Source organism: Limulus polyphemus, unplaced genomic scaffold, assembly GCF_000517525.1.
Source record: "Limulus polyphemus unplaced genomic scaffold, Limulus_polyphemus-2.1.2 Scaffold211, whole genome shotgun sequence".
Lineage (NCBI taxonomy): Eukaryota > Metazoa > Arthropoda > Merostomata > Xiphosura > Limulidae > Limulus > Limulus polyphemus.
Genome location: NW_013665821.1, coordinates 692,309 through 715,301, shown reverse-complemented (window position 1 = coordinate 715,301; position 22,993 = coordinate 692,309). Strand labels below are relative to the sequence as shown.

At 31.4% G+C, this 22,993-nt stretch overlaps 1 protein-coding gene across 1 annotated transcript in view; it reads right to left on the bottom strand.

The window, feature by feature from the left end:
• Nucleotides 1–22,367, bottom strand: part of LOC106478440 (angiomotin-like) — a 41,723-nt gene extending 19,356 nt beyond the window's left edge. Inside the window, exons 1-7 of the mRNA XM_013938982.2 lie at nt 22,260–22,367; nt 15,537–15,651; nt 12,246–13,173; nt 9,334–9,484; nt 7,835–7,979; nt 5,330–5,370; nt 4,998–5,076 (exon numbers count right to left, since the gene is read on the bottom strand). Coding sequence (XP_013794436.1) covers nt 4,998–5,076; nt 5,330–5,370; nt 7,835–7,979; nt 9,334–9,484; nt 12,246–13,173; nt 15,537–15,603 — 1,411 coding nt within the window. The 5' untranslated portion in view covers nt 15,604–15,651; nt 22,260–22,367. The remainder of the gene's footprint in view (nt 1–4,997; nt 5,077–5,329; nt 5,371–7,834; nt 7,980–9,333; nt 9,485–12,245; nt 13,174–15,536; nt 15,652–22,259) is intronic.
• Between the last annotated feature and the right edge of the window lie 626 nt (nt 22,368–22,993).

Below are 22,993 nucleotides of genomic sequence, written 5' to 3'. Positions count from 1 at the left end.
GTATCAAACTGTAATTTTTGTTCAATAAAAATTTTTCAAATGCGACTGTAGTTTTTTTCCCCCAAAACTTTGTCTTCAATATAAGGGTGCATCTTATATTCCGAAAAATACGGTATGTCCATCTTTAAAAGTTACCATTGTTTATCATATTCTGCACAGTTTCCAAATAAAAAGCTCTGTCTTATGTAACATTATTAATCACTTTGTCATTAAATGGTTTAATAGATTTTATTTGAGAACAAAAATACTTTCATATGTTCAAAAAGGTATTAACATTTTTCTAGAATTTGTAAACACAGCATTTAGCCCATATATAACATAGAAAACAGTGATTTATTGGAAACTTTTATTTTTCATTCCATTCATTTACTAAACTATAGGTTACAACAGAATGTTTTTTTTTGTTGCTTAGTCAAGTTTTAGTAGTTAATACCAGAAAAAAAATACACTCAAAATTATCAAACAATAGATGTTCTTTGGTCACAATCACTTTATTGTTGTCTGATAAATCAAGCCTTTTTACTTTTAAATGCACATGATTATAAAATTTGTTTTCTGAAAATTTCTGCATAAAAACTACATAACTTATTTGAAATTTCAGTTCCTTTTGTAATTCCCAGCATATAATTACTTTTGTTACGAATACAACTGATGTCAATCTTGACAGTATTCAATTGGCATTCAATCATAAATAAGGTAATGATGTCTATCTACTAAATTATTATCATATCTGTGGTTCTTAACTTTCAATCAGCTTGAACAACAACTGGACAGTAAAAGTAGTTGCCACAATATAAAACAATAAAATAAAAGGACTTCATATTTTTGAGAATAGGATCAAAAGTTTGTGTGCAAATAAAATTATCATGGGGAATAGAGATGTAGATTATTCAAGAATTTGTATGCAAGTCTAATAACCTAAACCTAGAGAAAAAAAAAAGCTTTGTTTTCTACTACATGCTGAAAAAAATAAGGTAGGTTGGAGAGTTATTTTTTTTAATGTAGATACATATTTTATGATATAAATGCAATTGTAATATATCAGATTATACTAGATGCTAACAAAGCACTATCAGAAAAAAGTATTATTTAGACATATGGTCACTACATAACTAAAATGTACAAATAGAAAACTTTTTGCACCAAAAATTATACTTATGATATTAATGATATTAGTTATTTAACACAGAATCAGAATCATCTGAGAAAATTAAATGAAAAACCCAAGTCACACGTTTCGAAGTGACATTTTACTTACTTTGTCTGTATTTTAGCATATTATTGTATATATGTTATAAATTCTAAAAAAGCAAGCAGCCAATAGCATGTTATTAACTAGAAATCAGATCATATCAGATTCTGACCTACAGCTTAGCCAAAAAAAAAACAGAACTTTTCTTTACTATTTTGCATCTTGGCATGTAGGTAAAATCAAAAACAAACACTCACCATAATAGCTAAACAGAAAAATATGACAACATGTAAAGAAGATTTGAAATGCTTGCAAATTGTTTTAAAACAAGATATTCTAAAGTGAAAGTCTCAAGCTACATAATAAATTTCAGTTCTTGTGATTTGGGTATTTTATATGCACATGACTTTTTGAGTTTCCTATAATACTTCATCTTTATGATGTTTTTGAATGGACATTCAAATATTAATTTTCACATGGCTACAACAATTAAAATTTCAAGATTCTTAAAATGTATAGGCTACATGTTTTGTTCTGAATTCACACTCTCATAATTTAATGAAAACTTTAATCCTCCATTGTTCATGAAAATTAGGGGTCCCAGGATAAGAACAGATGAAGGTGGGACCAATAAATTAAGATGTCCATGATAAGAAATGCAGAACTGTCCAACAGGACATAGTAGCCAAGATGGGTCCAGATGGCCTAATAGTACAGAAAGGGAAGGGAGATGGGAAAGAAGTACAGTTTATCTCCAAGCTGTTGAAGTCCAAGGAAGAAGAAAGGAGAAGTGCAATGGCAAAGGATGTAGAAGCATATAGAGGATAGATATTGGAACAACAGTAATCATAGGAAATAAGGAGGATGGAACAAGTCAGGAGAGAATGGCTGTAAAAAAAAATGGCAGGATGGGGTAGGCACGAGATTGAGCAAACCCCCAATAAGGCAAGGGAGCAGGGTGAGGAGGGCAGAGTAGAGGGAAAGAGTAGAACAGAATCAAAAGAACAGGGTAAGAAAACACATTTTGGCATTGGGAAAGGAGAAAAGCAATGGACATGGTCACCCAACAACTAAGAAAGGCTGAGACTGAAAATCTTTCAATAAACAAACTGGTAAAAAAGGTGGTGCACAGAATCACTACCTGGAGGAAATGGATGGAGGAATGACCAATGAGAAAAAATCTTCTATCAGTGGAAATAGACAAATATAGTGGAAGGATGAGAATAATAACACACTAGTGTAAAGTCCAATCCAATCAGGCAAATTTCACAAGAGGGTGGAGGGAGGATAACCCTCAGTGAAGAAGGGAAGTAAAGTGGTGCGAACCAAGAAAGAGAGAAAATAATGAGGAGGGAAAGTGGGGATCTGATTAACCCTATCGGCCCAGGTACCCTTTACTGCGCATGACGCAAGGTTTTAGTGTCTTACATTCAAAAGTTTACTCAACTACTTTTTGTTTATGTTGTACCAATTAGAACAGCATAAAATCTTAGCTAATAATCCATATTTTAATAGTATACAAGTTTTAAGTTCTTAATTCTAAAAGGAAATATATATAAAAAAAATCCTGAATTTCCAATAGTGTAACACACATGGCACACTGTCTTAGCATGTCATCATCCCTATTTTATCCACCACCCTTCGAAAATGTACAAAATTAAATGTAAAATGCTCTCTATAAAATTGTTATTGCTCAAACAAAGCATAATTTTTATAGCCTTCAATTTTGTTTTGTTACGGAGCTATCAAAGAGAAAATCAGACTTCTCCTGCCACACCCTCTCTTTCACAATTGGTTGATAGTTCTCTCTTACGTTTCATTATAAATCACCTATCACTAATAGAAAGTCAAGGTTTTCATCTATCAAATGGTGTATTGTATAACATTGTGTTCTGAACAGATAACCATCAATGTCACTCTGAGTAGCAACATCGTTCCTGTGGGAAAGTTAATGACTAGCTTGGATGAATTTGTTATGACTCTTGTCTCATAGTTAGAAAGCCAGGAAAATTTTTAGAAGTAAGTGAATTTGTCTACTTTTTGCATGTTATTAGTCTATATTCTTTGGTGTATTATTTAATTAAACAAAAATTGTTAAGTGCTTCACTATAATCGCTAGAAAAAATCAGGCTTAACTCTACTCGACAATCGAGGGCAAGAAAAACGAAGATTGGATAAGTACTTTATTTCTTGTTTTTCATATTTCTTCTTTATTTATTATTATAAAAGTAGCTAAAATTAAAAGTACGGATCTTTTTAACTTATTTAAGACTAGAATACATAAAATAGTAATAATAATATAATTAAAATTGTTCACGAAGCACGCACGCGAGCAGCTCGTTGGTAATGTAATTCGATAGCATAATGTGAGCTGCACGTTCCCCAAGTGATTTACAACTTATAATGGCACGGATAGCAGTTAGATGCGGTTCAAAGGGCAATAAAACAATATAATTTAATTATAAGTAGATGTATACTGTTACGAACTTAGAGCTACTTAGGATAAACAAATGTGGTTTCATGTTACAATTTGAAGCCATACTAGAAAGAAAAGAAGGTTTATTTAGATTTTTTTTCGGTGGTTACAAGGTCGGACAAATTCACTGATCCCATTTTGAGATTAGGGTAGAGAAATAAACTATAAGGATTTAGTGAAAAAAAAGTTTGAAATGCATTAAGGAGGTTTTAGGGATTACACAAAGGAAATTTTAGATTTTTGAGATGACGAAAAAGTATCTTTAATTTAACCTGAAAATTACTTTGCACACGGACTATTCAAAACTAATACTCAATATTTTCATGAACAAAACTTTATTTTTAGTAAAAGTACTTCACTAAGAAATACGACTTTTTGTATGTGAAAGACTTGTAATATAACTGAAAGACTGCCAAATTTCGTGAAGATATACCCAATATATAGAGAATTATAAGTATTAAATTTATGTCAACTTTAAATGAGTACAGAAGGTCACATGACTCGGTCATATTGACCGACCCTGTGTTGGAAGAGTTAACAGATATAAACAATCAAAGAAAGAAATGCTAGCCATGGATGGTGAATATGGCAATTAAAGGTTCACACGATAACAACAAATATGAGAAGATCTGATGCTGAGGTGAAGGGAAAAGCAAAGAATGGAGGATGGATGAGACAGAGAAACCAAAGAAAGAACATGTCTAGTCAATATGGTGCCAAGGAGAAGAATGAAGATTCAGGAGTGCAAATGCATAAGTGGAGTTAGTATGTATGGAAATGTTTTGTCCTCCTTACGGAGGAGGACTTTTGCTGCATGATGACATCATCATCATGCAGTGGTGCAAATTCACATGAAATTAGGTGGAAGTTTTCACAAGACTAATGGCATGCAATCTCTTTGGCAGAACATGTAGAAGAGCTGAGGAAGGTAGCTGAACTGTATGAGAGATGAATGTGGTTTCAAAATATGCAAGTTTTCAGCACTGATGTTTCATTTTCCCAATTGCTATTTATTTTAAAGAGTAAAATACTTAATATGTCAAAAGTTTAGCTGGGGTACTTTCATTTATTATTATAACATATGGTCATAATTTATTTGGAGAAACTTACTTTCCAATAACAGCTGCTGCATGCCACTGTCCAGTAAACAAACAAAGAGTTACATCTATCAAATTTCCTCTTTAGACAATACAACACATACTTATGTAAGCCAGACATACATTGTGTATTAAAAAATCATGGTTTGAAACTCAATAGCCTAACAAATAATCATACACTGAGATAAGCATTTATTTTGGCCTAGAACAAACGAAATATGAAATTACTCACTCTGACCAAGAAGTTGGGCTACAATCATATCTTTTCTTCCAAGTTCCTTCTCTAATTCTGAATCATCAAGTTCTGTCAGCTATAACACCAAAAAAAAATCAACATTTGTATCTTGTCTATCTACAAAAATTTACAGAAACCTTTCATTAGGGTTATATGTTTGAAAAACATCTTACTATACAAAAAAAATAATAATTAGAGAACAGTGCACAACAGGTAACAGTAGTTTAACTGTTTCTAAATTAAAATAAAATTATATGAAACTAAAGATTTGATGGAAATAAGCATGCAATGTTGAGAAACAAATCATAATTGGGTTAAAAAACACTTACTGGTCTTTTTGCTAACTGAGATGTGGCAGCTTCTAATTGTTCTGAAGAAAAATTAGGATAAAAGCAAATAAAATTTCAAACATACAAAGAAATTTTAAAATAAGATACTCTAATAAAAGTTGAATGAATGAACTATATTATTAAACAAAATTGAGTAAAAATTATGAAAAATGAGAGATCTGTAAAATATGAAATTTACATAATAAAAATTAAGTACTGAACAAAAGAGCTACTTGACATAATACAAAACAATATGAACAAACTGAAACAATTTACAATATCATTCCAATATTTTATAATGTATGTTCACAACACAAAATAACTACAAATTACTAATCATTAATCTCTATATTACTTCTAATATCTTCACATTTCACATGTGTTTAACTTTATTTTGAACAAATATACCCTAGTGAATATTTTCTTTTACTATTCCCAGTGCTGGAGTTGTGCTATATGAAAAAAAGAAGCTATCAATAAATATAATAAATATAATTGTGTAGTGTGTATTAAACACACTTTTTCTACTTTCTTTAAAGAAAAAAACCATTAAGACAAAGTTATGTTACTAAGAGCAAAAACACTTATATATGAAGATCAGCTTAAACATGTTTCCTCAACCTGTACTGATATACATGTAATGTTTCTGATTAATTCTCAATCACTAGTTGTTTGTTTGTTTTTAATTATGCACAAAGCTACACAAGGGCTATCTGTGCTCCGCCCATCATGGGCATTGTAAGTCCACAGACATACCGCTGTGCCACTGGGGGGCATCACTATTTGTAGGCAGACAATTTCTGTAAGTGCTACATCTATTTTACTAATGCAGAGAAATAACACTGCCACTATTTATGTTTATGGATGCAATTTCAAGATTATTAGAATAAAATAGGGATGAAAACAGCAATTGAAACTTTTGACTGGTCATCAGTCCCAGTCAACAGAGGATGAAGATCCAGAAGCATCATGTGCTCTGGCACATTTTAGGCAATTTTTGGGCACTAAATATTCACATTATTTACCCTGGGATGATCAGTGGACAGTGGACTTTTGCCACTTTAACTCATGTTTTAATTATAAAAATGACAGACCAGTTGACAAACAAGCTGATCATTTCCTTAAATATATAAAATAAGCATTTATAATTGTAATGATCAGATGAGTTAAGCACAAATTAGTCACTTCACATAATATTCAAACAACATTCATACAAACCAGTTTCCTCTAGAGCAAATTACTGACCAATAATTTACAAACTAATCTTTTAAATAACATATATGGAATATTATACATGTTCAAGCATGAACCTCTACCTACTGTACTACATTTTTTTCAGTGCTGATTTTGTGTGTCTGAAATTCCCAGTTTCTGTATCACATGATTTCACCCTCCCATGAATATCATATGATACAGAAAATAATTTAAGAATCTGTGACATGTAATACATTAGTTATAAAAGGTATCCTTAAATTATTGAAAAATATTTTGCGACTTTTGTTGTATGCCTGTTCACCCAAACTTTCATCAGATCTTATCTCTGTCTGATTTAGGCTCCATCTAAATGATTTCACATATAAAAATAATTTCTGATTAAAGCAAAATATCTATTTTATGTACGTCTAAGCAAATTGGTGAAAAAGTGCACACCATTAATGCAGATGGCTAAAGATTTAAAGCCTACCTCTATTCTGGTTCTTTTTTTCTTTTTCTGCCATTTCACTATAGTTTGTACATTGGCTTCAAAAAAAAGTTTTGCAATGGGTAAGTTGCTCATGAATTAGTTGGTTGTAAGGGGCCCCACATTAATTTTGATTTAACATAAACATCAGAGCAGGCATGGCAATATTGGATTGAGCCACCTAGTACAAGTATTTTGTCTCTGTCCTCACATTTTTCTCACTGAATTTGAATGAATTGGGTGGATGGCCAATATGAAACAGAAATTGCAGAACTCTTTCAAATGTCAGCCAATTATCATCCCTGATACAATGTAAATTTAAAGTCACCAGTGACACTCAAGAAGTTTAAATCAAAAATACCTGTGTATTAAAATCAAATTGATAAGCACTTTTCCTCAACTTATGTTGATACAAGTGTGATATTTCTGATAAATTCTCATTCACTAGTTATAACTAATTGCTTATAAATAAGTAGAAAATCTTCAGAAATGCAACATCTATTTTCCTGATGCAAAGGCTTTAAACACTGTCATTAGGCTTATGGATGCAATTTCAAGACTTATAGTGTAAAATAGGTGGCCACAAAATTAAGTTAAAATCCCAAAAAGAAACTTAAGAAATTTAGACAAAAGTAGGCAAGAGATTTCTTTAAAAGCCTGTTTGAAATATCACTATATTTGAACTGTGTAGAATTATATACACATAAAACATTTCTCCAAGCAGAAATTAAGAGAAAATAAATGTAACAATTACATATATTGTTAGCAAGAATGATACATCAATTCTTACTCATATGCAATACACACTTAGATTATAAATGTACCTTTTATTTCTTTATTATTCTCTCGCTGACGTCGAATTTCCATTTCCAGTCGAGTTCTGATTGCACGTTCTAATTTCTCTCTCTTTTCAGATGAACGCACTAGTTCTTCATGGGACTGATGGACTTTCTGAATCTCCAGTTCAAACTACATAAAAAATAAGTATCTATTAACCAAGGAAACACAGTGATTAACTTTCAGTAGATACAAATACTCCAAAATTTGTTTATCCTGAGTAGCTTTAAACTCGTAACAGTATACATCTATTTATACTTATATTTTATTGTTTTCTTTGAACTGTGTATAACTAACATTTGCACCATTATAAGTTGTAAATCACTTGGGGAACATGCAGCTCAAATTATGCTATCGAATTATATTACCCATGCACTATTCTGAGCTGCTCGCGTGTGCCGCATGAAATATTTTTATTACATTATTATTATTGTTTGTTTTATTTAATCTAACCTAAAGAGATCCCTAATTTTACATTTTAGTAACTTTTATAATAATAAATAAAGAATAAACATGAAAAACAAAACAATGAAGTACTTTTTTCTTGCTGTCAATTGTCGATGACACTTAACCCTACTTTTTTTTTTATACTTATGGTAGTAATGCACTAAATAACTTTTATTTAATTAAATAATGCACCAAAGAACATAAACTAATAATAATGTGCAAAAAAGTAGACAATTTCCCCTAACTCTCAAAATTATTCTGGCTTTCTAACTATGTGACAAGTCGTTATAAACTCATGCAATCTAGTCGTTACCTTTCCCATGGGAAATATAATACATCACTTGATAGATGAAAACCTTAGCTTTCTACTGGTTATAGGTAATATGTAATTCAACGAATGAGAGAACTATTAACTGAAAGAGATGTGACAGGTGGGTGTGGCAGAAGGGGTCTGATTTTCTATTTGATTGCCCTGTAACCAAACAAAATTGAAAGCTATAAAAATTATAGTTTGTCTGAACAATGATGATTTTATAGTGAGTTAATTATATTGAATTTCGTACTTTTTGGAGGGGTGATGGATAAAATGGAGAAAAGAAGATACATAGAAAAAATGTGTCACGTGTGTCACACTAGGGGAAATTTAGGATGTTTTTAAATATTGCCTTATAGAATTAAGAACTTAAAATTCATACACTATTAAAATATGGATTATTAGCTAAGATTTTATGATATACTAATTGCTTTAGCATAAACAAAAAGTACTTTAATAAAATTTTGAATGTAAGACACAAACCTTGTGTCATGAGCAGTAAAGGATACCTGTGGCGACTTCAGCACAACCACTGATTTTTTGTAAACTTCTTTGCTTTTGACTGATTACAAAATCTCTCAACAGTGTGATTTGTCATTAAAGTCAAAAGACATTCACGGTCAGTGAAGTTTATTAGTGAGATAATCTTAATAATGATAACTCCTTTATAGAGAAAAACCTTAATTGCATTAACCAACCAAAAACAAAAATAATTATTGCTCCTACTTTTTGCAGTTTGGAGACCTTCTTATAATACATGTCCAATTCACTTTTTAATGCATCATTTTCATGAGAGAGTAAGTCAATCAATTGGGCTGCCTGAAGAGGGAACTGTTCTGAATCAACTTCCACTGCAACTCGACCTCTTGTTTTAGGTCTATTTTGGAAAAATTTGTCATGTTGTAGAATTTGTGTGTCATAATAATAACAACATACAAAGGTCAAAGTTATTAAATATAAATGATTTGTGCATTTAAACTTATATTTATAGTACTGAATTTTCACATTCCAAATAGAACAGACAATAAGCTTTGGCTTATATAAATTCTAAGTAACAAATATTTCGCTGACAAACTTTTTGTCATTGTGCCAAGATGGCAGGTTTTAGCTATAAACAACTTAATATCAGTATATTTCTTTAAAATGAAATAGTTTAAAACAGTTCTTTAGTAAGTAATTCTAAACATTATTTGAAAAAAATTACAACTTTACATATCTATAATCACTAGTTACACTTTTATACATTACTCTTCTGTCATTATTTCAAAAAATAACATAATTACAATTAAAATCACATTACAAAATCCTAAACATTAAGATTAAAAGTTCATCATATTATTTACAAGTTCAAGTTTTATTTTTTCCAATATCTAATTCACAAGATTTCCTATTTTTTTTTATGAATTGTCGACAATTCTTTAATTAGATATTCTTACAATAAAAGCATTAAGTCAGTGTTAATATCCACTGGTTTCCTAATAAGAAAACAACTCATCTACAATTTAAAAGTTTTACTTAATCAGAAGTGAATTTTTTTGGAAATTGAACAAGGAATGTTTGGAGCAATGTTTCATACTACTGCCACATAACACTGTAGAATGTGAAAGAAAGCTGAGAAGTGAGGAAATCTAGAAAATATAGAAATGAGTGTTAAAATGAAAATGGTGTAAAAGTGTTGAAAGCATCTAAAAAAGATGGATATATACTGTAGAATATTTGTTTGTGGGTATCATACATTAGAGAAATGGGACCATCCACAGTTTACCAATTTCAGTTCTTAGTCTATAGAGTTTTAGTTTTGGATGGGTTATCTTAATATGGAAGTCTTCCTTTAATTTCCAGATTTTCCAATCTAGAACTTAATGCAAAGTAAAAAACAGAATTCCAATCCATCTAATGGCCCAAAGTTATGACATTAATTTTTATGAGCCTGGTTTAGTTTTTTATTCTTGACTTCAATTTGTAGGTTTCTGTTTGCTTCATCAGCACATAATTCCCTGTATCATTGTCTTGATGTTAATGAAGTTGTACATAAAGTTGGCAGTGGAGTTGAAGACAGTACAAGCTGAGTTTGAAACAATTACATTAAGTTTCTTCTGACGTTAGGAATGTAGAAAAGTTTAAAAGTGGAGCGGTTATTGCACTTTCTGGATCTTGGCATGGGTGCTTTAGCTGGTACACAGTCAGTGAAGAAATTAGTATGATAGTCATTCTTTTTCAAAGTGAAAGGTAAGTAGAACTGCTTATCTTAGAGCCAGCTGGGTTAGCAAGATCTTGATATTTTTTCCACATTTTAAAACATGGGAAGAAACTGTTTCTATACATTTACTTGTGCATGGTTTGTCAAAGAAAGTTGGAAAGGTACACATCTCAACACTGCTAGTTGCAACTGATATTTTATTTTAATGAAATTTTTGTCTTTGCATGCTGAGTTATACAATATACTGTGTCTGACATCTGGTCTAATCAGGAATTCTTAAAATACCTCAATATGTTTACACTTAGCGGAGCTTGATTTTAACCATGATCTGAGATGACTAAAAACTTTCTCAGATAACCAACTTAAACCGGTTTGTCCAATAGATGACTGGCACCCTGGAACAGATCCTTACTCAAAACAGCATCACAATCTACTGTTCACTTATCCATGCCTAAATGGAATATGGCAAGGTAAGTCTCTGGCCAAATCTCTTGAGAAACTTTTCAGAGATCCTTTACTGTATATGAATGGCAACTTCCAAGACCATGTTTAAAGCAGGCCAAAGGTGCAAAAATCCATCAGAGCTGCATTGAAGAACTCAACATTTATTTAATCAGATAGAAATGCTGCTATTCCAGTAACTTTGACTACCATTTTCATAAAAACAGTCATTGATTTCGAGGTATGGCTGGAAGTTTGTGAACTTTTGACTTGCGACAGACTTTGTAAACTCCAAATCCTTATTCCTTATTATCTATTTACCAGGAGATATTCTGAACTTCATCACATTGGCATGTTTTGTTAGGTTTGCAGATGGTTTTTAGTAACATTTATCTCCATTTAAAAAAGAATGAAGCTGCTCAAGATAACAAAATGATAGCAAGAGTATAAACACAGTCAACTAGAATGATAACTGGACTTTTTCTTTTCTAAGCACACAAAAATTAGAAAAAACATGATTCAATGTTAAAAACAAAAAATTTTAATATTCATCCTATGTGTGGTCTGTTTGAATGATGGATTGAGAAGGTTTAAAATATGAACTTGAATATTACAAGAAATAGCATTGGAAACCTAGGTGTAGACAATCTTTCATAAAATAATTCTTAGTTGGAATTTTAAGACTACTGAATGATGTATTTGTTTAACAACTGTTGGAAAGTATGTAAATTTGAAAAAATACATTTAATTTCAGTGCGATGTTTTGGTTCCTATTCTTGTGCAATGGGTCCAATGGTCTTTTGTCTCTTTGGATTTATTTTCTTATTTAAGCATGGCATATAATCATAATGTGTCTGTTTAGGCATTTTTATTATAGTTTAATAAAAATTATCTTTTTAATGCAACAGTTTTGGTGATGTATTATTATTAACATGTCTTATTTGCATTTATCATCTCTACGATTTTATGAAGAAAAAAAAGAAAGATAATTACATACCTTTCATTAACTGATGGCATCTTAACTCCAGGATCTTCTAACTTACTTCCTGTTTCTAATCGGCTCAAGTCAGGATGAGATCGAGATATCGACATTCTGGCACCTGGCTTTTCACTTATTGCTCCACCTCTTGTGGGAGGTAGACCCATAGGGGATAACTTACTAAAGTCAGTATCATTAATTTCTTGCATAGCCACCATATTCCATTTGGGGTAATTTGGAGGTGGAGGAAAATTATATGAATCATTTGGTACCTGTTGATAATGCACTTCTTTAGCCAAATGTTTTAAAACTTCTGATTGATCTAGATAGTGCTTGGGAATTTCGGTCAGATCTTGAACAGGGAGTTCATAATATGACTGACCTCCTTGAGGTGATGAGTAGGTATATGTATGTGTAGTTGTTGCAACTGTAGAAGATGCTTGAAAAATGCCAGGAGACAACTGATGAAGCTGTTTCGGAGAGCCTGATACCTGGGTATTATTAATATGTGGAGGATAAAATATATGACGAGATGAGATTTTGGGAGAACAAGGAACATTGGTTTCACTGGTCTTTAGAATTGGAGGAACATCAGCACGGTTCATATTTCCCTTTAACTGTGGATTTGTTTTTAAAGACTCACTTGGAGTTACAGCTGTAAACTGTGCAGATCCTTCAACCCGAAGATTTTGTTTTACAGTACTACTAACGCTGTTATTACCCCAGTTGGTTTTGGCATAAAATGGAGATGTGTATCCATCAATAGAACTATTATTTCTTATGATGAGTGTGTTGGACAAGGTAGCATCCATATCATCAGTTAGAGTCTCTTCTCCTTGTGGTTCTTGTCGAACACCACTGCGAAGAACATTCTTCTCTTCAGCTGTAAGATTTTCGTTAGAAGTTGACACGTCAGTCTCGCTTCCAGAAAAACTCTGTCCAAAGCCTAGTAACAAAACAAAAATTAAAAGATGTAAAAAAACATAAGATGTCACAATTACACTTTTATTATAGGATAAATTTTACGAGACTCATAAATCCTGGAGTACATTTAACTTAAGGTTTTTTTAAGTATACAATTTAAAAACTTTATTCTGAAACTGACATTGGTCTCAAAACAGGCACTCTACATGTTTCAATGTTCAATCACATCATCTGCAAGATTGTAAAATCAAAATCTGTGCAATCCCATTAATGTCATCCCCAATTACATCATTCTGTTTTTATGTTATTTAAAAATTATCAAATAAATATTAAATAAAAGTAAAAAAAGTAGAAATGAAAAAAAAATACAATGAAAATTCTTTCCATAAATTTCTTTTGTACGTTAGCTTTACTGGCAATGCAGGGTTGGCAGCACTATAACATTATTTACATGTTGGCATTTGTAAGTTGCAGCACTCACTAATATTTGGTCAATACTTCCCTAAATTACTGGAATTATGGCATCGAAGCATCCAGTCCTGCAGGTAACAACAATTTTCAAGAATGCAGAGAAGATAAGTGTCAACTCATGCTAATATGCCGTTTAGCTTCAAGTAAATTAAGCCATACAAGAAATAGCACCTCAGAAGAAATGGAAATATTAGTAATAATGTGGGTTATCGACCAAAATCAGAATTGTATGCCACTAAGCTAGGCTCTAGTAATGGAGAAAGCTAAAACTTTGTACGAGGAATTACGAGAGGAGTAAGATGAAAGCTCAACAGCAGGGACCTTTGCTGTAAGTAAAAATAGGTTTAACTGGTTTAGGCAAAGAAATTAGCTATTTGCAATTTCCGGACAAGTTAAAGGAGATCACAGAAAGTGGCAGAAATTTTTGTGAATTGGTTTTCAAAGCAAATGAAACGGGGCTATTTAGGAAACAGATGCCATCCTGTACACATATTTCTTCTGAGGAGAAGACTGCTCCAGAATTTAAAAGCCACAAAAGATCGGCTTACCCTGTTATGTGGTGGTAATTAAGCAGGAGACTTTAAATTGAAACCAATGCTATTGTATCATTCAGAAATGACACAAGCTTTGAAAGGATTCTCAATGCCACACCTACCAGTTGTTTGGCATTCGAATCACAAAGCGTGGGTGCCAACTGATGTTTTTCAAGATTGGTTTGTCTCCTACTTTTGCCCAACAGTGGAGAAATACCTCATTGAAAAAACTGAAAAAAAAAGCCTTACTTCTCCTAGATAATGCTTCCGGTCTCCCTTATCATCTGGACAATTTGGAGACCTCCAATCTGGTGCAGACTGTGTTTTTGCTTCCAAACACAACATCACTCATTCAGCCAATGGCTCAGGAAGTAGTTAAGGAGTATTATCTATTTCATACCTTTCATCAGCTACTTAATGAGAACCTTAAAATCAGGGACTTCTGGCATTCATATCATATCATAAAGGCAACTTACAATAATGACCATGACTGGAAAGAAGTCACTGCTAGTTTTATGAAGAGAATTTGGAGGAAGATATGGCTGGAATGCATTTATGATTTTGAGGGTTTAGAAGAAAAAATACCAACAGTCCATAATATACAATTCCTTTTATCAAATGTAGTACTTTAAATTAAGCTGCTGGAATACAACTCCAACTTGTACCTTTATACCAATGGGGAAGTGGGTCCCCAATAACATCACAGTTCTCAAGAAAGTAACTAGGATGTTAATGGGGGGATTGACTGTATACACATACAAAAAGCCACTGATCATGAGACTACTTAGTTTACATACTGAACTTTTAAGAAGATCATGCCATTTGCACATTTCCTGACTTGCCAACCCTTTATCTTTACTTAAGATATCATACACTTTTAGTGTGTTTCATTATATCTATAGTTTCTCTATTTCTAGTCATCATATCATTGGGTTGAGCCAAAATAACTTTTCCTACTGAATGATATGACCAATATGACTTGGACGTTCAGCCAGTGCAGAATTTTCACTGTTATTCTTTACATTTCATTTATATCCATTTATTCTAAATTTTACATTTCTTTCAGTTTGACCAATGTATGTACAACCACATTTACATTCAATTTTGTAAATACCCATTTTCTCCATTACATTAATTATATCTTTACTTTTATTTAATATTTGACTAACTTTATTCAAAGGTCTACAAACCGGAACAAGATTTTGGTTTTCGTTTTTAAATTTTTGAAAAATTTGACATGACAAATTTGTCTTATTACTCATATGACAAACATGTTTGAACATTTTCTTACACAAATGTTTGTTAAGTACAAATCAATTATATTATTGCACATCCTAGGACAAATCCTTATCATGATGTAATACAATAGCTACATACATACCTGTCTGGCAAAGAATCCTTTTAGTACTATTTGTATAAGGAACAACTGAACTGTTCACTGCTTTCATATTTCTTGTCTTCAAGACAAGGATGATGAAATTTTTACATGCACATTCCTGGAAGTGAAAAATACAGAAAATATAAAACAAACTATTGTTTTTGAATAAAATATTGTAGGCTACTATGTTTCTTTGTGTCTGTTTTTAGCCAACAGGGTCAAAAGTGTGAATTGCCTGTGACTATCCTATAGGCTATTTGGCATTTTAATATAATTATTTTTAGTTCTCATATCATTCAGGGCTAAATTTATGTTCACAGATTGGAGGTTCCTAAAATTTGCTATAAGCCTAAGGTTTGTAATTAAAATCTTCCAAAGTTTGTTATATATTTCAAACATTTATAGATTAGCATGGTCCAACTAGCAATCAGTGGCCAGCATCTAGTTTCTAGGCTCATTTTATCCAGCCTTTGCACTCATTGTTAATCACAATCAATTTTAGATTTAGGCATTCAGATTTTTTCACTCGCATACAAATATAAAAAGGAAATTCCCTTTTCATTAAATCACACATGTAAAAAGCTATGAAGTTTACATTCTACACAGTCTACCATTACAAGGACTGGAAGAAAAGGCGATCGGTTAAAATTATCTTGAAAATATCTTTCAGGAAGCAAGTTAATTTCATAGTAATAAAAGGTTATACATTATCGTTCAACCTTTTGCCAACAATGCTATTTAAGTGATGAAGTATATTACAAAATGTAATAACTGCCCACAACAAATATTTAAGATCTATGCAGACTTTCATAACGTCAAGTCATCATAACCAGGGCCTGTAATTTTGTTTTTAAAAATACAAATATACTATTATTACAGTGTTATAAAGTTGGATGATATAAAGTGAAGTTCTTATAAAAATAAATTATCAGTATTAAATAGGCATAAAACATTGACATGTCGACCACTTTAACCCTATTGCCACAGGTATCCTTTACTGCTCATGACACAAGGTTTTGGTGTCCTACATTCAAAATTTTTTTGAACCACTTTTTGTTTATGTTATAACAATTAGTATAGTATAAAATTTTAGCTAATAATCCCTATTTTAATAGTATACAAGTTTTAAGTTCTTAATTCTACAAGGCAATATGTTTACAAAAATCCTGAATTTCCCCTAGTGTGACACACGTGACACATTTTTTCTAGGTATCTTCTTTTCTCTATTTTATCCATCACCCCAACAAAATGTATGAAATTAAGCATAAATTACTTACTATAAACATAAATTACTTACTATAAAATCATCATTGCTCAAACAAACCATATTTTTTATAGCCTTCAATTTTGTTTGGTTACAGTTATCAGATAGAAAATCAGACCCCTCCTGCCACACCCTCTCTTTCAGGATTTGTTAATAGTTCTCTCTTACATTTAATTATATTACCTAAAACTAATAGGAAGTCAAGGTTTTTAATCTATCAAATGATGTATTGTATAACATTGTGTTCTGAATAGATAAAAATCATTTTCATTCTGAATACAAGCTTCGTTCTCATGGGAAAGTTAGTGACTAGCTTGGATGAATTTGTAGTGGCTCTTGTCATGTCTATTCTTTATTTATTATAGAAGTAATCAAAATGTAAAAATAGGGACCTTTTTAGGTTAGTTACAATTGAATTAGGTAAAATAAATAATAATATAATAAAAATGTTTCATAAGGCATGCATGCGAGTAGCTCGTGGGTAATGTAATTCAATAGCGTAATGTGAGCTGCACATTCCCTGAGTAATTTACAACTTATAATGGCACGAACAGTAGTTAGACACAGTCAAATGGCAATAAAACAATAATATTTAATTACAAATAGATGTATACTGTTACGAGCTTAAAGCTACTTAGGATAAACAAATGTAGTTTCATGTTACAATTGGAAGTAATTCAAGAAATGAAAAAAAAAAATGGTAATTTACATTTATAAATTCCTGAGTATGATATTATACACAAGTTTGCACTGCCTTCATTGATGGAACTTAGGAAAGAACAACAAAAAAGATTATACACCATGCAATATATAGCTGTGGTGAGTGACATATAATGTCCTAAGCTTATCATATCAAATCTGATACCCCCCATCTCAATACCACTGATCAATCCAGGATTTTTTGAAAAGCTGCTTGACAGACCCCAAAATTTCATGAGGGGCAGTTGTCTATTCTATCAAGTGGATATCAAGGGTTAGTAACAAAGGTTAAAAAAGAGACCATATTGTGATTAATTCCAAAGGTGGGCCGTTCCCTAATAAGACAGAAACCCAGTGAGAAAACAATACCTCTTCAAGGTGTTCTGTACTAATGATTTTAAGACACACTTAAAGATAATGAAATTGTTCAACATCACCATCATAACATAAAGAACATAATAAATTTACCAAAATTAGAAAATGTTTATCATTACAAAAAATATCTTAGCCATGATTTTTTTTTTCTTCCAAGGAAAGGGTATAAAAAGTCACAAGTACATGTGACAAAGCTATCAATAACAACTATCATCTTTCTTTCTATGGTAGAGTTACCAAACAACCTTATTTCCAGCTTTCTGTCTCACTAACAGCTGTTGGGACAGGTAGTTGTCCTGGTTTTACAAAAAGTCTTATTAAATGTACTGTTATTTCTTAGTTCATTTTCACCTGTAATTCCTGTCCAACAAATATTAATTTTAATAAATACTGCTTTTTCAACTTTCCAAGTTCACAAATTTCAATTTTAGGTATTGATTAAACAATCTAAACTGGCAGAGCAGCACCAGATAACAGTCATTATTTTGTGATAACGTTTAGAGATAGTTTGAATAGGCATCTTAGAATCTATCACACATTTAATAAAGTAACAAATTATAAATGTTTCAACAAGCTTTTGTCATCATTAGGCAATGATAATAACATTTTGTAAAACTGTTTTACATTTGTTATTGTGTTAAACATGTAATAAAGTTCTTTGTTACTCATGTAAGCCATCTCTAAGCTTTATTAGTCTCAAACTGGTTTCCTTGTCAACAAAATTAATTAGTTAATTAATTTTCTGCTGTTTTTTTTAAGTATAAGACGTGTTTAAATATGCTTATTTTAATATGAATTGCAGAAAAGTTTCAAATAACTACAAAAAAGCAGTTTTTCAATTTGTATTCTGTAAACTTATTTCTCAAATAATTAGTCTTTATTTCACAATAAAGTCTCTTCTACAACTGTTCATGCCCCTACCTCACTGAAGTGTCCTTTATTATGGTTATGAAAATCTGATCACTTTATTCCACGAGTATTAATAACATAGCATCTCTTTTCGGTGTTCAATGTTCAGTATATATAATATATAGAAAGATACTGCTTCAAGTGCTTTCTATACATTAAATAAAACTTTATTAGATTATTTTTAATAACAGCTAAAACAAATTTAGTTTATAATTACACTTGAATTAGTACTAGTAGGTTGTAATATCTAAAACAAAAACAGCTACCGACGTATTAAGTCATAAAGTTTATGAATAAACAATAGTGTAAAATAATTCCATACAGCAATTATGTTTGTGTTACTATCAATAAGAACTTCCAAACATGCTTTCATTTTAGTTTAGCCCAAATGACAAATATAAAACCAATATTGCTGCTATTACTACTACTATCATTGCTAATGTATACACTTACATTAAAATTAATGATTAATTATGAAATGCATTAATTATAGTATTCAAATGAAATACACTTTAGCTCATTCTAGTCTGTAAACTCCTAAAAACAATCAATTCTCTTTCATGTTATTACATGAAACCTGGTTTCAGTTACTCTTCAAAAGTTTGGACAATATTAATATTAAATTATTATTACTAGATGCTGATGCTTTGCCTTCATCATGCATTCAATTTTAACACGAGTACTTGGTACTGGTAGTTATCAAGATGCATGGTAGTGTGTAGGGGAGCCAAAACAACTTGCAAGACAGTGTGTTATCAACAAGAGTCATAATTTAGCAATTTTCCACTTTATATAGCTTGGACTGTGATAATCTAAGCTACCACATATTTTCTACTGGAACCTTACTTCACATAAAAAATTTAAGGCAATCCATTAAGAAATATATGAGGTATAAAATCTCAAATTTTGATTGAATTTTTTCCTTTTATTTTCTTTGCACTGAAAGTACGGAAACTTTATTTGGTAGAAAAATGTACTTAACTTTCATGGATTTTTTCAAATTTGGTACATTGATAGAACTTTACAACCTACAATTACGAGTCAAATTTGGTCTAAAAATAAGCCACATGTGCAAAGTTATTCGATAAAAATGGCTCAATTTCAGAAAAATATATTTGCGCACACCTACACAAAAAGTCATTTGAGCTATCGATCAGAAATATTTGCTACAGCTTCTCCTAAGAGTAAATGTGGACTGCTTTTAGTTTTTTGTTATTCAGATTAATGATGGCTGATATAGAGCAGCAAAACTATAGGGTGAAAGCACATGAAGATATACAAGTATTGGTTAGGCCAAGCAAACTATATTAACAGTTTCTAGCACTAGTTTTCAAAAGAATCATATGGGTGGACAGTTAATATTCATTATTGATTGCCAACTTTTTAGCACAAATTTTCTAAATTTGATAAAATTCTCCTAATTAAAGTTCAGCATTACATAACATTAACATACATGATGATTTATATGGCTGTACCAAGTACATGCTGGTGACGACAAGAAAGTGTTAATCTACTTTCCATGGCATTAATATAAACAAAGTTATTAATACTGTTTTAGAGAGGAAAAACTACCACCATATATGGTTGGTTCTGTAAGTTAAGGTCTGTTCCAAATAATAGGATTGTGATCCTAAAGCTAATATTGGTTATTATCGAGTGTCGCTTTTTCTTACTTGCTTTGGTTTGTTGGTGTGTAATGACCATGAAATCTAATCAAAAACACCTTAGATGTGAAAAAAAAAGGTTCAGCCAAAAAGGACCGAGTGTGGGACTTAAAGGAATGAAATAAAAATTTGCAGCCAAGCTGGTAGCTACATTTATAGCACTGATAAGAGCTTTACAGCAAATAGTCATTTATGTATCGTTTTACCCACCATCATACCCCAAGTTTAACAAAAAACACAGCCTGGTTAACTAATGAATGAATATTTACTGTAAAGTTATTATCATCAATGCTAGTCTAAGTGTAGCTACCAATAGGGAGTACTAAAGAATTATAGTTCCCAGCCACGAAAGTGTGTTAATGTGACATCTCGGTTGTGAATATAAATCTCACAAACAAAATACTAATTATTGAACACCAAAAAACAAATTAAAAAATCTAACATACTAATATATGCTGAATTTGCATTATTTATTTCAAAGCAACTGTACTTCCACTAATTGTAAATTCACTTTAAAAACATCACGATGATTGCTAAACCCATTCTCCACCATTTTCAGCAGTCAGCGAACAAATGTTAAAACCAAAAATGGTGCTGGTTCAAATTGACTGGACCAATAAAGATCAGTGATACATCAAACAATAGCTCTCTTCATGCTCTACTTTGGTCTGGCTTGATTTGTTGGATTGAGAAGCATTTACTGTTTGAAAACATATAAACAAAACTTTAAAACCACTTAAAATTTTTTTTAGCCATTGAACTTACAGAAATGAAGCAATACAATAAACTTTGTGGTGCAGATTACATAACGCATAAACCAATACCTAGATATGTCTGCCCAACTTGAACTGACAGCAAGTCAAAAAATTTAAACAGCCTATACATGCCCTGGCAACTAATTGCTTTACTTCATATCATTGGGCATAAACAGACTATGTTGTCCTGACAACAATTTGCTATATATCATATCATTGTGTGTGGCTACAGCAACAGAATGAGTGTTACAATAGTCCATGATAAAAGTGGTATAAATGATGTATCAATTACATCCTGACATGACACAGAATGGGTAGAAGTTATTATTGGTACGTATCTGTCTATCATGGTATTTCAAGTTTACAACCAATGTGATTACAAAATCTCTCCTATACTTTCATAGGTAGATAAATAAGCTCGTTATTAACATTTGGTTACCCATACAATATAAATCCATATGCATTAGTTTGAAATTGATGTACTTATACTGGGATTACATTTTATCTTGCCTTGACACAGGTGTCACACGATATCAGGTTACCAATACCAGGTAAAACAATAATATGATATCAATCACTGCCATCAAGGTCATGTGGAGTGAAAAGTTAATTTACAGGTACAATTTTCAATTGTATTTCATTAATTATTAGCTACGTAATTCAACTTGCAATGTAAATCTACTAATTTGTGACTGCATAACCCAATGTTGTGTAAATTTTTATTTTCATTATTTAAAATTCACCAGTTTGGCTACCAATTTTGATTTAATTCCTTTAACTTTAAGTCTCACACTCAATCCTTCATTGGCCTCACCTTTCTTTCACACCTAAGGTGTTTTTGATTAAATAGTAATAGAACTACTACTAGCACTTGTGAACAATAGTGGTTAGTACTAGTATCAGAATTTATATTTAGTAAGCATTAAGCAAGCAACTAGGCCTAATGATGGAACTACAGCCTAAGGTATTGTTATTTTAAATTTTAATACTTATATATTTTGACTTCAGCAAAAGAAGCTATATTGCAACTGGATAAAATATATTACACAAAATAACTCACTTTTCCCACAATATCACGACACAAACTCCTTAAGAGGATCTCTTACAAGTAAATGTATTGAGAGCAAAGATTTCGAAGGTGCTTCTCGGTCACAAAAGTCGTATGAATGAAAAAAATGTTAGGAATTTTCGCTTAATGTACTGACGTCAAAAACTATCTTAGCGCCCTCTCTAAAAGAAAATGTATCAGATTTCACTTACATTTTATATTGTGTCATATAAGAAATAAGTTTAAGGCGAGTGCCTAACTAAACACACAGATTTAGATTGTATTCGCCCTTCTTTTTTTTATGCTATCACACTCGGAATACGTATAGAAATTATATTGTTAGCTAGATTATTAAAATACATTCCAAAGAAAGTGTGGTGTAATAATAAATTAAATTTTAAATTGTGATGTCATCACTCAAACAAATTCTGACAATTTATAATCTTATTTTAATAAAAAAAAAGTTTAATGTTCAATAGGATGCTCATTTGCAGGTCCGCATTAAGATATAGTGCCGCCATAGGCAGTTATGTTTTTGTCGCCCCCACTTTTATATGATCCCTCTAGAAGTGAAGCCTTTGTAATAGTTAAGTCATTAGTCACGTGTCCAGTCATATGATTGCTCAGCCTCTCAATAGTTACCTCGATCTGGTACGGCGGGTTACAGCGCTCCCATTTTACAAAATTAAATAAAACATAATTCATAAAATTTGTGTTGTCGATTTCATTCTTAAATTTGCCGCCGT